This window comes from Juglans regia, chromosome 10, assembly GCF_001411555.2.
Source record: "Juglans regia cultivar Chandler chromosome 10, Walnut 2.0, whole genome shotgun sequence".
Classification (NCBI taxonomy): Eukaryota; Viridiplantae; Streptophyta; class Magnoliopsida; order Fagales; family Juglandaceae; genus Juglans; species Juglans regia.
In genome coordinates, this window is record NC_049910.1 from 33,968,089 (window position 1) to 33,985,978 (window position 17,890).

At 33.4% G+C, this 17,890-nt stretch overlaps 1 protein-coding gene across 3 annotated transcripts; it reads left to right on the forward strand.

Moving 5' to 3' along the window:
- The first annotated feature begins 10,693 nt into the window (after positions 1-10,693).
- Positions 10,694-16,596, forward strand: LOC108986049 (calmodulin-binding receptor-like cytoplasmic kinase 3). 3 transcript variants are annotated; one of them, XM_018958561.2, is made up of 9 exons: positions 10,694-10,960; positions 11,162-11,243; positions 11,373-12,007; positions 12,151-12,384; positions 12,673-12,926; positions 14,053-14,200; positions 14,285-14,374; positions 15,018-15,316; positions 16,152-16,596. In XM_018958561.2, exons 3-9 carry the CDS (start codon positions 11,749-11,751, stop codon positions 16,362-16,364), a joined length of 1,497 nt encoding a protein of 498 aa, XP_018814106.1. In that variant the 5' UTR covers positions 10,694-10,960; positions 11,162-11,243; positions 11,373-11,748; the 3' UTR covers positions 16,365-16,596. The 3 variants fall into 3 exon arrangements, with proteins under 3 accessions (XP_018814106.1, XP_018814105.1, XP_035550805.1); XM_018958560.2 differs by having other exon boundaries at positions 10,695-10,960; positions 12,670-12,926; XM_035694912.1 differs by having other exon boundaries at positions 10,695-10,960; positions 11,421-12,007; positions 12,670-12,926.
- Positions 16,597-17,890: the final 1,294 nt, after the last annotated feature.

Sequence of the window (17,890 nt, forward strand, 5' to 3'; positions counted from 1 at the left end):
CTTTTCAGATCTCGTCGCCTCTTGTTGGTCTGGCTCCCCAGACTCTTCTTTTATATCAAAATGTACTCATTTTGCACTAAATCTTCTCATTCTTTCAAATCTAAGAAAATAAAGAAAAATAATAGAAATAAAATAAAATCCATAGAACTAAAGGTAAACTGACACTTTTCATAAATAAAAATAATACTTATCAACATAGTCAAAGGTCTCCTAAGGGTATAAATAAATTAAGATCATCAATTATGACTTACAAGACTCACACAGTGAGGAAGCAAGGATTTATTCATTTACCTCTAAAGTTAGTTGCAAAAGTACATGTAGTATGAAATACATATTACGGTGGAGTTCTCTTTTAAAAAAGAACAAACATATATCTAGTTTTAATACACTGTACAGATCTTAGTCTAGTCGCTATCTCAGCGGCTAACCTGAGTTCCTCCATTTGCTCGATATTCGAAGCGCCAAAGAGGTTCTCTCATCTGGCTAAACCACAGGTTACATGGATTGTGGGTAACCATGCACAGTCCTTTTAAACATGATGGACCTCATCTTAGCTCCCACTAAAAAGGCATATCTTTTGTGTCTTACAACTTATCCATTTCTAGACAAATACCGAGTGACAAATTGTCTAATCTTTACTTGCTACATGTTTGTAGCGCTAAAGACGATCACTCGTGTGAGTGAGCCGATCTATGCCTGTCAACATACTTTTTTCATCATAACTCCTAAATTTATGGTGAATGTGTGTACTTGAAAAAATTTAGGGTGAATGTGTGTACTTAATAAAGTCAGCGAAGACTCATCGCAAATCTAATTTAGGTCAAACTCACAATATAAATCTTAGATTCTAGTCAGCAAATCCAACTGTAATTTTTAAGAATCTACAAGGTGACCACAAATGTCATTCAGCAAACTTAATTTGTGACTTCAAGGTTTCATATAAATCTCTTGTACTCAACAAAAACATAAGATAACCATAATTTATTTTTCATTAAGGGTAAAGTGATTAGGACCTTTGTCCTCAAAGACAATCACAATAGTCTAGTCATTACTTTTAAAGATAATCGCATCACAAACTTACTTAATAGAGTAAGTCATATTCACACTCTTAACAAAATCTAAATATCTAACTCCTATGAGCAAACTATAATGGAAACACAAAATAGTATAGGCAAAATTAGATTTTTTAGTATTTTACATCTTATTAATTATCTATGGATTTTGAACAAACGCTCCTAGAAACTGTTTACAAGTTAAATAGTTTAACAAGACATGAAGTCTGAGCTACTTTTTATAAACCCATGTCTACTATCTCGTAGTATGAAAAACCTCTCATTAGGCGATAATTAATAATATAAGACAACTCGATCTTCATATCTCTTAAGATGACACTTTTCTAAGATTGTCAACAGTGTTCAAAGAACCTCATTTTATTCAACAGGTCATAATAAAAAATGACTAGGTACATTGGATATCTTTGAATAAATGGTTTGTTTAGGCCGCATGTAAACAGTACCAGCAACATTTATTTGCTTTTTGTACCAAAATAATACAAGCAACAACCATACGCTCCAGTACTTTGTGCCTAAAAATCACAAAAAACTAACCATCTAATTCTCTTGCGAGAATCAACTATTTGACTCTTTCAAGAAAAGTTCAATAAATGTGCGATCAATAGTTATCTAAATACAACTCAATTAATGCCAAGAGATGGATCTATATCTCTAATAACTCCACTTTTCATTTGTCAATTAGATCAACAACCCCAGGTTAGGTCATATAAGTAAAGTGAATCTAAGATCCTATGTTGAGATTCCTACTATGTGAATTCAATACTTTTAGTGGAGGTATATTACAAATATTCTCTTCTAATATCTAAATGATAAGATTATATTGATATTGCTTACACGTTATTTATGAGGATTTTTATATTCTATAACTTTTGAAAGTCACTATCACTAGTGGTACACCATCACTCAAAGGTATTCTCAATTAGTTGTTGAATTATTTCTACTATTTTCAACAATCTTTTATAAAAATAAAAATAAAAAATTGAGAATATTAATATTAAGGTAATGTGGAATGAAACTAAGGTAATGTAGAATGAAACGTTATTTAAAAAAAAATAAGTGTTACTCAAATCCACAATTCCCCACTCTCGTCGAAAATACAAGCAGTTTTCCTAACTCAACCAAAACATTATCAAGATTAGATTCTCTAGATTTTAATAGAATTCACGTTTGTACAAAATAGTCACTTATCATTTCTCAAAGGTGAATGAACTCAATTTAAAGACGACAAATCAGAATTAAGGTCGCAATCTCATATTACATCAACCCAACTGTGATGTAACATCTGTTTTGCGCCATAATTCATTTATAACTTCATTATCAGTAAATCATTAAACTGCAAGATAATTATTCTCATCATATAACTCATACAATTGCGATTTTGAAAATTTTAATTGAAAAAATATATTTTTTCCTTAAAAAATTTTGAATCACATTTATATAAAAAAAAACAATGTTTTTATTACCTATGTCCTTAATGTGCACGTATAAGAACTTTCACATAGAAAATGCTCAAACTATATTTTCTCTCTGAGTCTTCTAAATAAAGGAAAGAGATCTTATTAGCGAGAAAGATTTCAATTTCTCAAGTTTCACATACATCATCTTATGCCTCCACGGCACATTTTAGTATATCATCTCTCCACCCGAAAAATAATATCACTGAGTTAAGGAATGACCATTCAACTTCAAAACCTCTAAGAACTCTCACTAACACCACTGTTTTCAATGAGTCTTAAATCAAATTAAGTATAGATTTCGCTAATATCAAATTAAAAGTGTTAATTAAAAATATATTTTTGAGTAACAAATGTAGTATGCGATGTTTTAGTTGTTAACAAGTGATATATTTCAATTTCTTACTTCCAATATTTTTCATATTTTCCAATCTACTATAGAAGAGAAAAGAAAAAATTTTGTGAGAAATTGTCTTAAATCTATCTTATAGCAGTGCAATCACGAGCAAGATTTTTAGACTTAATTATGTCATACCTAAGTATTCAAATTTTTGTCATAATTACCATGCAAATCTCCAAAGTGCCTGGTATTACATTATTCTCAATGGGTGCTCCAAAATTTATATATCTGCAAGAACCTATTTGTTCTTGCTAGAGAGAAATAAAACTTGAACAAGATTGACAGTACTAATATGACATAAAAGTGCACTGATAAAACCTTTCAAATGAATGTGTCAATTAAGAATGTCCTGACTCCTTAGCACTCCTGTACATCAAGTTTTAATGTCTTATTTGTCAAATATATTAGCAAATTTTAGAGAGTATGTATTTATATCTGAGTTAATCTAAGTTACTTCAAGATTATAATGCTCAACTTCAAATATAAGAGTAATTGATCTTTGCTTTACGAAAACAATGTGCAACTTTCGTTATTACCCACAAGATTCTCAAAGGCAAAATAATGTTTAGCCTTTATTTGACAGTTGGACACTATTTGACAGTTGATCCTATCAACTTCTATGAAAAATTACAGTGGATGCATCCTACTCGTACTGTCAATTTTATTCTAGACCTTTTAGATGTTTTTACAATAATGATGGTCTAAGACTATCTGACACTCATAATGACCTTAATTCATTTCCAACCATTGCTCATGGAGAAGATTAATGCAACGATTAAGTCGTATAAATAATCTCTGGGCTTTCTTCTCAATTATCTCAAAGTTACTAATCTATGCGCATCTAATCGCACACACATCTAAGAAATTTGCCATGTTAATCTAAATTAGAACAAAAAATAATAAATACATGTTGCAAAATGGAAAATTCGCTGTACTTCCTAATCATTTCTTGTGCCACAATGTGTAATTATTAATTTCTAACTTAATTTTCGCACAAATTAATATTGTATAGGAGATTAATTCTAAACTAATCTCGACTATACTTCCACTAGGATAAGTAATCTACTGAGTCAATCAAATGCAAAAAAATAATTTCTTCCTAAATCGAAGAAATTAATTTGAGTCAATCATAAGCATGGATTAATCAAACTCGGGCTACTTGATCCTCTAGTTTATCACATTCTAAAAAATTGAAGACTAATTCTTAAAAATAATCTAACAATACAAGTGATAAAATAAACTCATACTTTGACATGTAAACATAATACATGTACAAAAAATTCATCACATGTTGCCCAAATAATTATTATTCACTAAGAAATAATAATCTAGGCAATTTATAACATAAAATAAAATATCTAACAAATGCGATAAAATATTTCATAATATCATGGCATGCGTGTATTCAATAAGCACATGCAAAAATATATTTCAAAAAAATAAATATCTTATGCAACAATTATATGTTGAATTAGTAAATAAAATCAACAAACACACTAACAATAAGCTTTAGCCCAATGATTGAGCTTATAGCCATTGTGTGTGAGGTCTTGAGTTCAAAACACTACAAAACTTTTAGTTAAAAAATATTTTCAAACTTCCTCTAGCACCATTGGGCTTGCCTACAATCAGTGGGCTGCACCCTTTTGGGTACCCAAATGTAGAGCAGGCATTTGTCTGCTGGGCCCACGGCCCAGTTTGCCTAAAGTCTTTTTCTTCTTGATTACAAAAATTTATATAGGCCATTCTAAGGAAAAAAAAAATATAAAACAAACTAGCCCGAGTGATTTGCAGCTTACAGCCCATATATATGAAACACAAATTGTTCATCTTCTTACTCATTTGTAACCAACGATTACTTTTCATCCAACAAAAAAAAAAAAAATGCACAGAGTCATCACCACCGACCCTTATGCACGGAAGAAACAATTATGGCCACCCTTTCAACGTCACTCCGTGGGGCTCTTGCCTTCATGGCAGACTTAGTGATGCTCCCTCGTCATCACCACCATGTCTTGGCAATTGGCAGCGCTTCACTCGTGCACCGGTGCTTGCTGCCACCGCCCTTCACTTCCCAAGGCATTGTAGCCTGCAACAGTGCCACTTGCCGCTGGGCCTATTGCGCAGTTCTTCGCACAACAAAGCCAGGCACAAGGCATCTAGGTGCTCCTCGCACCTCTTGGTGTGATCTGCACTGTAGCAATGAGGTACGGTTTGATGTGCACCGACGTTGGTTTTTGCACCGTGCTAGTGGGTTTCTCTGTCTTGCGGCAGCATTTTACCAGCACTGTACTGTGATAGCGTTGCACCAACGCTGGCTGTGCAGCATCCAACTGGTGTGGGTAGTGCCATGGGATGCCAAGCACCCTCCTGGTGTGCCCACACTGCAATGCTCACTTGCACTACGCACAGCGACTGCAGTGCACGCAATCGGCAGCTCCTTCTACAGCAGTGCTATTGCATCACCAACCTTGTTTAAGAGACGCGGCCACGTCGGGCGACGTCACCTGTTGCCACAACTCCAAAAAAAAAAAAATAGAGGGCATCACCAAGGTGAGTGCTGCACCACTAGTACTCGCTCTGCCTCAGGCGCTCCAAGCACTAATGTGTGTAACATCTTCGAGTACATGGGTCCCCGCACCGCTCTGCATGTGGCCAGAGCCACTGCCTGTGCAGCGGTCTTGTGGTTGCATTAATGATGCTCAACAGCCACCAGCGGTAGAGCACGTAGCTCTTTGTGCGGCCTAATACACGAATCTACCACAGCCCCTCAGGCACAAGGTGCTGCTCTTTGGAGTGGTCATTGCACCGAGGCAGTAAACACGATGTAGCACCCATGCGGTGTGTGCCACTGCCTCTTTTGGTGCTTGCAGCACTTTGGTGCTATGCAGACTGCTATCTTATAATCAAGATTTCGCAAACTAGACTAGTTGAGAATTTCGGTTGTAGCTAGCCATGGTTACAGGAAAAACATTTCCTCATCACAGAAAAATATTATGTAAAAGAAATCTCAACACGCACAACAAAATATAAATCAGGAACAATTGATCATGCTCTGATACCAATATTAGAAATACTAGATCAAAATATACAACGAAAGCGATATTACCTCATTGGAAATATCTTAGATTTAGTGCAGTTGTTCTACAGATTCTTCGTCGTCGTCATTGTTCATCCTAATCTTCTCGACGATGGTGAAGTGTGCTATGTGGTAATATATCAGAGCAACACCCACATATTCCATAACCTAGATGCTAGGACTAGAGAGAACCAAATAAGAGATAGATTTTTTGTTCTTTTTGAGTCAAGTGGTCATTCACAAGGGGAATGACTATGTAAATAGCTCATCTAAGTGTAACCTCCGGCTAGTCCTTAATAGTTAACCATCAAGTCTCATGAAATAGTTTAAAAGCCAGCCTACAAGAGAAGGTGAATGGGTGTCCTTTTCTTACACACACTACATATAGGGAATTGGACGGGAGCCAAACAATTGCACATGCTCCACGAAGCAACGTGAGAGAGGGATCGTCTTTTGATTAACCCACGTGAGAGGAACCCAACGGGCACAATCAAGTGCACGTCATATCTATCAGGAACATGCCGCCCGCCAAATAAAAAAAAAAAAGAAAAGGAAACGAGAATAAAAATCTTGCCGAGCAAGTCCAACAGAATTGACGAGATAATTGAGAAGGATATTTCCTAGCTAGCCCATTATAAATAGATTTAGGCCAGATAGCCAAGCCCACCTCAATCTAAGTTTAATTATTCCAAGGCGGACGATAAAGGGGCCTGAGCCCTCAACATTAGAGGGACAAGAGTACAAAACGCGGGAAACTATATACAGAGGCAAACGAGACCTGCAGACTCTAATACTCATGTTATACCTAGCTTTGCTTACACACTTGAATAAATGTACATAGGCAATTATTATAATTGAATAGCTTTGATTATACACCAAAAATCAAAGGTAATTTCCTAGAAATCAAAGATACCGAAAAAAGTCTAATACCTTTTTATAAATGTCCACAGGGAGTTGACATGAACAAATACATCTCAACTGCCTAATGGGTCGGGTCAAACCCAATCATGGTGCTACTTTATATTTACAAGAATATTCCTTTTTTTTTTTTAATCATGAATATTCCTTCTTATATATATACCATTTAAAAGGAAAATGTGAAATCTATAAAATAGCTGCAAAATTATTAAATTATTTTAGAGTGCGAATGACGCGGTACTTATTAAATTATTCAGTCATCTAATAATTACTTTAAATTAATTAATAAAAATATATATTTACGTGGATCCCAGAATATATACTATGTAGAATACCTATTTTAATTTCACTGCAAATATCACTTTTATCTTCTTTTTTTTTTTAACTGAACTTTTACCTTTTCAAATTGCTATTCATTTAATAATTTGTCTTACTTCATCTCCTAAATAAACCTTTTTTTTCCCATAAATTACCTCTTTTTTAAGATTCAATCATCAATAAGGTATCGCATCACCTTTTATTTTATGGTCATATCATAGTCATGAATTACATAATAATCTCAATAATTTAAAGATCATATTATAAAATGAATAACAATTTTATTTTATTGTTTTCCAAATTATATAAAGAGAAAGATCTAGAGGAATAGTACTGCTAGAGCCACCGCTAGTAGCTCCAACTGGCATGTGTTTTTTCATGTATTTTTTTCAGTTATTTTTTATAGAGAATTTTTTAATATTTTAAAAAATAAAATAAATTTAGAAAATTATTAAAAAACACTTCTTTAATCATAAAGTAAAAAAAAAAATCATTAAAAAATATTTCCTTAATTAGAAAGTAAAATAAATTATTTTTTTTATTTTATTTCGTGATTAAGGAAGTATTTTTTTAATGATATTATGAACTTTTTATTTTTTAAAATATTTAAAATTGTGAAAAAAATCTATATAAAAAATTTTAAAAAAAAAAACACATAAAAAAACTCATGTTAGAACCAACTGTAGCTCCCAGTGGCTCTAGATTACACATGGGATTTCATCTACAAAATTAAAGTTCAACACACACACATATATAAAGTGATACAAACATTCAATGACACATAATTAACGATTGTAACTATAAAAAACACTTTTATTGATGAAAATGTTGCATTTGTTTTAAAAAAAAAAAGATTTATGCGATGATTTTGGACGGTCCATATATATATATATGAAGTATTTATTATGATAACATACGAAATATTTAAATGCATCTGTCTATAAGCAAATTGCATTCATTAAACATGTGGCATGTGATAATTAACATGATTAGTTGGAAATAATTTCAAATCATTTTTGGGGCTGACCTAGCTATCTCCATTATTTAATTATTGTTCTATATGTTGACATGGCAGCTTTTGATTTGTAAGAGGAGTTTTTAAACTGCGTTTGAATGTTGAACTGAGTTGAGTTGAGTTGAGATGATAAAATATTATTAGAACATTATTTTTTAATATTATTATTATTTTAGAATTTGAAAAAGTTGAATTGTTTATAAAGTTCAAAAAATTCTTTTCATCAGTCACTATTCATCACCTCACACCTCACATCTTATGAAAAAGTTACAAGCGTGAAGTGCGAAAATAAATAGTAACTGATACATATCATTCCTCTAAAATTTATTCTCTACACTGATTTTTAAGTAGAACTACTCGAATAACTGATATACCTAATTTTTTTTTATAATTTTATTTTAATTAAATTATGTAAAATCTAAATTCAAATAGAAAATATCTCAATATTCAAGAACAAAAAATCTACTCAACCTCCTACTATTCATACAACCTCCACACTCCACATTATTTTTAATTTTTATTATTTTTTTCTTTTATTAAATATTTATTATATAAATAATGAATAAATAATTTAAAATAATTTAAAAAGAATAAACTCAAAAAAAAATTTAAAAAAAATATTAAAAATTTAAAAATTTTAAAAAATTGTGGAGTGTAGAATGTGGTGGAGGTTGTGTAGCAAAGCTCATTGAAGAAAATGTAGAATGAATAGGACCAGTTGAGATGCATGCATTGTCCCAGCCAGATATTCTTTCCATTGATATCTGTACCCACACGCTGTTTGGGGCCATAACACACCCATCACCACCCTTTGAACACGCAGCCTTTTGATGCATCACAAAATGACGAAATCCTTATGCTATAAATAAATACATAAATAAATAAATAAATAAATTCCCCCACTTGGCTTAAATCAGTAATGCTAATGATAGATTAAAGGAAATGTCACCTTCAACTTCTCCACTTGGTCTACAAAATTCAATCTCACGCCAGCCTTAGAAGAGTAAATGCCATCCCCACAATGAAACTAAACATAGAAAAAATAAAGGGTATGCTATAAGAAATTGCTTATATTATTATTATTATTTTTCTACCATTAGTTTCAATCCTTGCAACACATCATCCAATTGACATGATTGTTCGTATACGTTAAAAATTTTTAATTAACAATAATAGTTTAAAGGCCATTTGGATAATGAGATGAGATGAATTGAGATGGTTTATGAATAGTTGTGAGATTATTAATTGAAATTAAACAAAGCGAGATAGTAAATCAAACAGATCCTAAAATTAAAAAAATTTATTGTAAATCAAATACTGTCATACCGAAAATAAAGTATATATTCTTTGTAAATATAATTTTTCTTTCATTATATATAACAAGATAGTGACAGGAGATGTTTGGATTCAAAATCCATCTCAACTCATTTCATCGTTACAATTTTCTCAAATTTTCATACAAAATATACTAAATAATTCAATTTTTTTAAATCTCAAAACAACTTTATCAAATTCTCGTATCAAATATAATAAATAATTTAATTTATATTCTACTATTCATAAACCATCTCAACTCATTTTTAAATTCAAATCTTTCCATTTTTGACATTGTCAAAGTCAGGACTTGTATAGACTTTCTTCAATGTGAAAACCAAAACAACAATTGAAATAACTAAACAAATTTTCAAATAACGTTGTTCATTTCCATGAAATTCATTCAAGGAATCAAACACAACACGCCAAAACCAATCAATCAAAGCAAATGGAGGAAGTATATCATGTGTTTCCAACAAAAACTCCCCTCACTGTCCCATCCATTGTCACCATTCACGTGGCACCTATCAGAATATAGAAGCCATTCCATTCAATCCAAATGAATATGGAAAATGATTTTGGACTCTCTTGTATTTAATATTATTGAATATATATATATATAAATCAGTTTCTCTACTCAATAATCATACATCACATATATTTTTATTTTATTTTTTACATTATATATACTCAAAGATTCTTTCGTCAATATTTATAGAGATTTTTATTAATATTTATTGAATAATATTAAGTATAAGTCTTAAATAGATAAATTATTTGTAAAAAAAGTGAGTCTTATTAATAAAAAATAATTTTTTTTATATTCTTTTAAATAAAATACATTATTTTATAAAAATTTATTTAAAATTTATTTATTTAAAATTTTTATAAAACATTTGTCGTTATTATATTTCATGATATTAAAGGTGAAAAAATTATTGGATTGCAGGAATAGAGCTGGCAGGATGGCAGCTTCTATCCGCAAATAGTATAGAATATACGTGACCATACCTTACAAAAGTTTCACGCGTGGACGACCAACTGAATGACCAAAAAGCCCTTCTTCACCAATCCAAATTACTTTCCCAACGGGTCAACATGTAGTTACATAGTTCAACGGTGCTGTATTGTGCAAAACGAGAGCGATCGAAAGTAGCGCCTGCCATTTGTTTACACCAGAGTCCATACTCTGCTTTCCTCGACGTGTTAGGCCGTTCTTACTTTACATCTATGATGCTCGCTTTTTGATGCTTGAGAATAATCCAAACCCAGTTTTTCCCTGCTCCGTCCAACCTCAGCTGCCTCTGTTCACTTCACGTTTGGTTCTCTAACATGTAATACAGTTTCTTTTGGTGTACTTGTGGATTCATCTTTGGAAGCCGCTCACTGGTATCACCTGTTGAACCTTCTTCTTTCCAACTTGTATGTTATGGATTCTTGCGTTTTAGGGGTTTCTGTTGATATGGGGTTGTCTCGTTTCTGGCCTATTCATACAATTTCGAGAATCTTGGACCTTTTCAATTCTTGGGATTTGTTTTTTTAGCTTTTGTGCCGGGTCGGTGTTGAATATCTCTCAATTTTGTGAATTAGGTGGTGGATGCTTTTCTTGATTTCTCAGTAGACAGCAAAAGATTGAGCTTACAATTAGACACTAGTTGAACCTACATGTATGGTAAGCACTTTCAAGACTTGAAACTCATTTGTATTTTCATTTTTTTATCTGAGTTTTAACTGCAGTATGATAAATTGGATCTTGAAGTTTCGTATTGATTGTATGAGATTGAACTTGCCTTTGTTGAAGCTATTTGAAGCCTTGAGTTAAAGTTATCAGTGGCTGTTGAACTATCAGGTACTATCACAGTTTTTCTCCATTGTCCAATTTGGTGAACTGGGTATCATGATGATTGTGGAAAGGTTTGCGCACTTGAACCCATGAACTAAAAAGGATTTGGATGCAGGCTGCATTTCTGGCTCTCGTCCTATCCGGATTATCAATGTTATGGCTTTGGTGTAATTGATATGGACTTCTGGATGACTCTTTAAGTTCTGGGGGATAAGGGTTTCTATTTATGCATCTCCCTTTCAGTCTTTGCATGGTGGTGACTAACAGAAAGCAGATATGCTTTGATTATTATTTAGCCCTCAAACTTGGAAATTGAGTGCATTGTTCGTTGACAATGGATATGACTGTGTTAAGTCTGTTGTTGTTGATGCAATTACCAAGAATATATTCCTCTGAGTTTTTCGAGTCAAAGGTTTGTTGTGGCGCTGATCACATAGCCTATTCATATTCGAATGGTTGTGAACTGTTTTACATAAATGGAAATGCAGTCGACAAAGTTTTGTTCTGTGATGCCCTCCAAACTTATCGTGCAAATGGTTGCATATTTGAGGGATACCTCGGAAGTAATCAATGTGGATTGGAGTTTTCACCAGGTATGCACCAATATGAGTTGTCAGTTTCAATTCTGGTTTAAAAATGTAATCTGATCGTTTTTAGTAAAATTCTACCGTTATAAAGCATTTCAGAATTTACAATTAAAATAGACAATCCTTTGTAAGTCTTACTGTTGTTGCAGCTTATTTGGCCTTTAAGATAGGAAGGAAACTTTTGCAAAAGGAGCTAAGGGAAAGATTAGCAATTGACACTCAGAGAAGTCATCTCAATAGTTCCAAATGGCTGTCATCCCCAAAAATAGCTGGCATGGCAACAACAGGAATTTTGGTTTTGTGTTGTATTTTCCTCTGTGCCTTCTTTCATAAGAAAAAAAAAGCAGCTTCCCACGCTGTTCTTGCTAAGGACCCATATTCAAGTGAGTACAACTTTTTAATATGAATCTTGCCATCTGTGTTAATAAAAAATTCTCCAACCATGAATTTCTATGGCTAAGCTTCCTAATGATACCATACTTTAAATTTGGATCCCTAGAAGCAAGAGTCAATAAAAGTTCTCAAGCCTGTACATTTCGACTATTTACAGTGTTTTGCAATTATGGTATTCTTCTCCTGGTTGTCCTACTTTGCTAGCTTGCTCTGATGAAATGTTCTTGAATCATTTTAAGGCTATAGTTGAGTAATAAGTAGTTTTGTTCTTGCAGTAGATTCGGCTTCTTCTTCTGATGTGAATTCTGCTTCTGAAAAGATTCCTACCATGCCAGTACCACCTAGTCCTTCCAGATTCTCATTATCACCAAAACTCACAAGACTTGGATCATTACACCTCAATTTTAGTCAGGTTGTCAAAGCGACAGGCAATTTCTCACCATCATCACGAATAGGTGAAGGATGCTTTGGAACTGTCTACAGAGCCCGACTAGAAGATGGCCAGGTGGTTGCCATAAAACGGGCAAAGAAGGTAGCATTGGTTCCTTTAAGTGCTGTTGAATATACTTCTTATGCAACATCATTTGCAGTATGTAAGGAGTTTCACCTATAAAAGAAGGATGCTAGGAATTTCAAAGTTTATAATTAGTAGTAAAATTTACCTTCTGAGTAGTCAAGAAGAAATTGTTTGGAGCCTTTGAACTAATTAGTGTAGTAGAACATTATGATCAAGAAAAGTACCGCCGCATTTTGATCAGAACTATATAGCTGTCTCCAAAATATGGAGGAACTTGATATGGGCATAATATAAGGAGTAGGAATTATTTACCCTGATTAAGTAAAGGATAAAGAAGGAAACATCATTAGTGGAATATTCTGTGCATTTAGCATCTCCTTGGAACTTGACTGATGAATGGATAGTTCTTATTAAAATGAGATGCAACTTGCTCTCTCAAGCAAAATTGTGACTTGTAGAAGCTAGTCAAGTTTTGCAAATGATGTCCTTGGACCTATCATGAAACCATCCGTCTTCCCTGTTTTCGTTTTATTAAAGAACAGAATAGGCACAAAACTTTGGTACTCTTTGGTTGGCTGGAACAGAATAGGGTGGTTCCAACCAGAACATTGGTGGAAGATTTAAGTATGAACTGTAGTGCCTAATGGCCAATGAAAAAGATTGATATCTTGTGCACATTGTGCCTAATAGACATGCAAAACTTGTTAAATTTCTCCATGCTAAAAGAGTCAGCTTCAGTAGTGTAAAAATAGGATTTTCTATACAGTAGAATGCTTTTGTAACTTTATTTTTCGCCAAGGAATCTCAAGGTTGACTCCTTAACCTGGCATCTTTCATCAAGTTTGATCAAAATTTGCCTGGGACTTACCATAGAGGCTTTGGTATTTATTTCCATATGAAGATTGTAACTTCAGTGGAAATATTTTGGGATGGGCTCAGTCAGTTTTGGGTGTTGGGTGATGAGGGCCAATTATTCGGATTCTTTCATAATTTTGTAAGAGGCTCATGTTACCTTAAGCTCAAGTTGGGTTGAAATGCTTAAAGGAATTTCAGTCATAACATCTCATGTCATTTGCTCTATCTAATGATTCAAGTTATTCTGAAGTAGTTTTTTTTGTGTTAACATTTAACAATTATGCAGGAACTCTTTGTCAGTAGTGAAGTTGAACTTCTAGCCAAAATTGATCATCGAAATCTAGTCAAGTTGCTAGGTTATATCGACAGAGGAAATGAATGCCTTATCATCACAGAACATGTGCCAAACGGTACTCTAAGAGAACATTTGGATGGTAAGATTACTTCAATTATAAGATTGGCAAATATCTTAATCCAGATGACAACATTGGTTTTTTAACTGTTTTGTTGCTATTCAGGTCAGCGTGGGAAGATCCTGGATTTCAATCAGCGACTCGAAATTGCCATTGATATTGCTCATGGCCTAACTTATCTCCATCAATATGCAGGTGTCTTACTTTCCATTTGATTGACTTGTGTCTTGGAACATCTGATTATTAAGGCTAAATCAACTTTTATCCTCTTTTGTTGTTTTTTCTTTTGGTTTTTTTTTTTTTTTTTTTGTTGGGGGGGAATTGAATTTGGAATCTTACAACCAAGTTTGGACTTTATGTAGCATTCCGTATTTTTCCTGCTCTTTCTCCAACTTATCAACAAAGAAATTGAACGTAGCAGAATACTTTTGCCATAGACTATATTAGATTTCACAATTACCCCTTGTTTCAGTGTGGAGTGAAATATTCTAGGGGCTGTAATCCATGTATTAGATTGACAAGCCATGATTTCCACACAGCCAATGGTTTCTATTTGTACTGTAGACAACCAATGAGGTTGCTCATAGTCTCATATTTTGGAATCGTGATTGCATGAAACCTCATGCGACTTGAGCATATTCCTCTCTTCCTGAGCTGCCTTTTGGGTGCATGTCTCATTGTAGACTATCGAACACATTTCTATTCCGAATAAGCCCATAATGTTCTGCTTGTGATTTAGACATTTTCCCGTGTTAATGTAACATTGATATCCTATAGCCTATGTCCTTTCTTTGCTTTTGTAATTCTAATTGAGCCCATCTTTCTCATTTTCCTATAGAGAAGCAAATTATCCATCGGGATGTGAAATCGTCCAACATCCTTCTTACAGAAAGCATGAGAGCCAAAGTGGCTGATTTTGGATTTGCAAGGCTTGGTCCAATGGAGTCTGATCAAACACACATTTCTACCAAAGTGAAAGGGACAGTTGGCTACCTAGATCCTGAGTACATGAGGACCTATCAACTCACCACCAAGAGTGATGTCTACTCATTTGGGATTTTACTCATGGAGATTCTGACAGGCCACCGTCCTGTGGATATGAAAAGACCTGCTGAAGAGCGGGTGACACTTAGATGGGTAAGCTTGCTTTCCAATCCATTTGCAGATTCTTTGAAAAGAATTATTTTGGGGCAATTGTGGCTGTTTATCAAGTACGATGGAACCTCATATTATACTCAGCAATGGGATAGCATTCAAAACAAGTGCAATGTATCCTTGACTAAAGTGAAAGGGACAAGGGCAAGTTATGTGCTTTGGAGGTGACTGAATTTTGTAAATTCAGCTGCACATGTGCTTGACAAGGGCAAGTTCTTTCTCCTCCCACCTCCCATAGGTAGTCTAATCCTCACAAAGGGTCAGCCTTCCCCACAATCTTGCTTGCCCAGTTAAATCTATTCATGTTGACTGGAGCAAGACCTAAGCATTGGGATAAGTATATAGTGTATTTATATTAGGAATCTTAATTGGTCCTACGATTATGATATGTCTGATGTTTGGTAGATTCTCTGGTAAGGATGAGAACATTCCTATAGACAAAACAATTATCACAGGCTTGTTTGGGTACAACATTTGGGCCTTAAGGTTTAGGGGAGAAATAATCCCAACATTGTTCAAACTTCAAAAGAATAATTTCCATCCTGGGTGAGGAAAAGTTAACTTTTGTTTGCACAGTGTTCATAGGCTATAGATAGTGACTGTCTAGATGGTGCCCTAGTTCATAAAAGATAGAGGTACACATGACTGCATGATTACTCAATCTTTTGTCCATTGATTTGGACCAATTCCATACAACCATCAATCCAAAGTGACTTTTTGGTTACTTTTGCTCAGTTATCTTTTACATGCAGATTAATGTTGCTGCTAAAATTCAACTATTTAAGCTCTCAGATCATTTGGATTCTATATTGTGCAGGCCATTAAGAAGTATAATGACGGAAGCGTAGTAGAATTGGCGGATCCTTTGATGGAGGAAGTCGTTGATTCTGAGATACTTACGAAAATATTTTCTTTGGCATTCCACTGTGCAGCACGTAGTCGAGATGATCGCCCGGACATGAAATCAGTGGGAGAGCAGTTGTGGGCAATAAGGGCAGAGTACCCTAAGAGTGCAAGGAGAGGGCATTGACTGAAATCCGAGAGTTGGCATTTGTAAATCAGTTGTGTTGTCTTTAGCTTACACCATGAAGCAGATTTTTCCTACGAAATAAACCTTACTTTGGAGCTTTTCTTAATTCCTTGCTTTACTCTGCATTCATGAACACATATGAAGACTTGTATTGTTTTCCAGCTTATCATTGTACTTGTAAAAGCATATGTAGTTGATAAAAATAAAATAAAAATTTACGATGCTATTTTTTTAAAATAAAAATTTTCCTCTAATAATAATAATCATTTCATCACTCATATTATAAAAAAGGATGTGTGGCAGAGTTTACCAGTAATACAGGTTTTGCTAGAAAACTAACCAGCCATTATTGAACGAGAGATGCTACTCATCATTCTACACCACACATTTTACACATTTTAAAATTATTTTATTTTATTCTTGTTAAATTAATTGAGTTGTTCTACTTATCATTCATACGCCACATACTTGTTATAGAAAAAATGAAAAAAAAAATAAAGTAGGTATGGTGTGTGGGGATTTATTGAACAGCAATAGGGGAGAAATTAAAATAATTTTGGTATAAAAATTGCTATATTCGACTTTGGTGGTGATGCTATTGTTCTGGCTCAAGATATATATATATATATATATATATATATATTTTAAGGACTGTAGTAGATGAATCATTTAGGTGTTTGGGGAGTTGGAATCACTTTTTTTATTTTTGTCTTTCGGCATATTGGGAGTACTTCTAAGTAAAGAGATTGCAGGTTGTTTTTGTGTTTGAAAACAATTTTTTTAATTTTTATAAATTGAAAAAAAAAAAAGTTCTCAGAATTAAGTTCACAATTTATTTGGGGTGGAACTATATGTATGATTAAAGTTGAAAGTACATGGATGAAAAAGTCCAAGATGAAAAATCAAAGAGTAATTTGTCTAATGATCAAGTCATGTGGACTATTTTAGTATTTAATTCAGGTTTAGGTTTTTTTATTTTTTTTTCCTGAATTTTATTATCCTCAGTCACTTCGACTATTGTGTCACATTTTAAGTAACTTGTCCTTTTAACAGGTTCACCTAAAAAAGAAATGATAAGGAAAATAATTTATACGGTCTTAGAGTATAAGGGCCGTATATTTTTATTGAAAAAATAGTAAAAATTTAAGATTCATATGAAAAAATATTAACTCCATTTCCTTCAAAGGAAATACGTGAAATTTGCGTACCTTAAAATCGTATCTAACATTAATAGATAATTTAGGATGAAGAGTAGCTGAAAAAAAAAGTCTTGCTAAACATTGTAAATTACTGACAATTTATGCATTCAAATTACTAATCTCTCAGATGGGCACGTGGAAATCGTCATTAACGGTAGGAGTTCAAGTGGAAGTTAAACAGGCAAAATTAATACACACAACATCAGCATGAGTTGTCCATAGATATCTATCCATTGAACTGAAGACAAAACTAGAACATTTGCATTAGTTGTCTGTCTAGCATGTGCCCAAAAAGAAAATAAATAAATAAATAAAAATACAGTGGCA

Bases quoted from the DNA above. Each gene is read 5' to 3' on its own strand.
- LOC108986049 (XM_018958560.2), top strand. From the start codon at position 11,749: ATGGATATGACTGTGTTAAGTCTGTTGTTGTTGATGCAATTACCAAGA. The intron at 12,385-12,669 runs GTGAGTACAACT...TTGTTCTTGCAG, and splicing joins TGCTAAGGACCCATATTCAA to TAGATTCGGCTTCTTCTTCT. The intron at 15,317-16,151 runs GTAAGCTTGCTT...TATATTGTGCAG, and splicing joins AGCGGGTGACACTTAGATGG to GCCATTAAGAAGTATAATGA.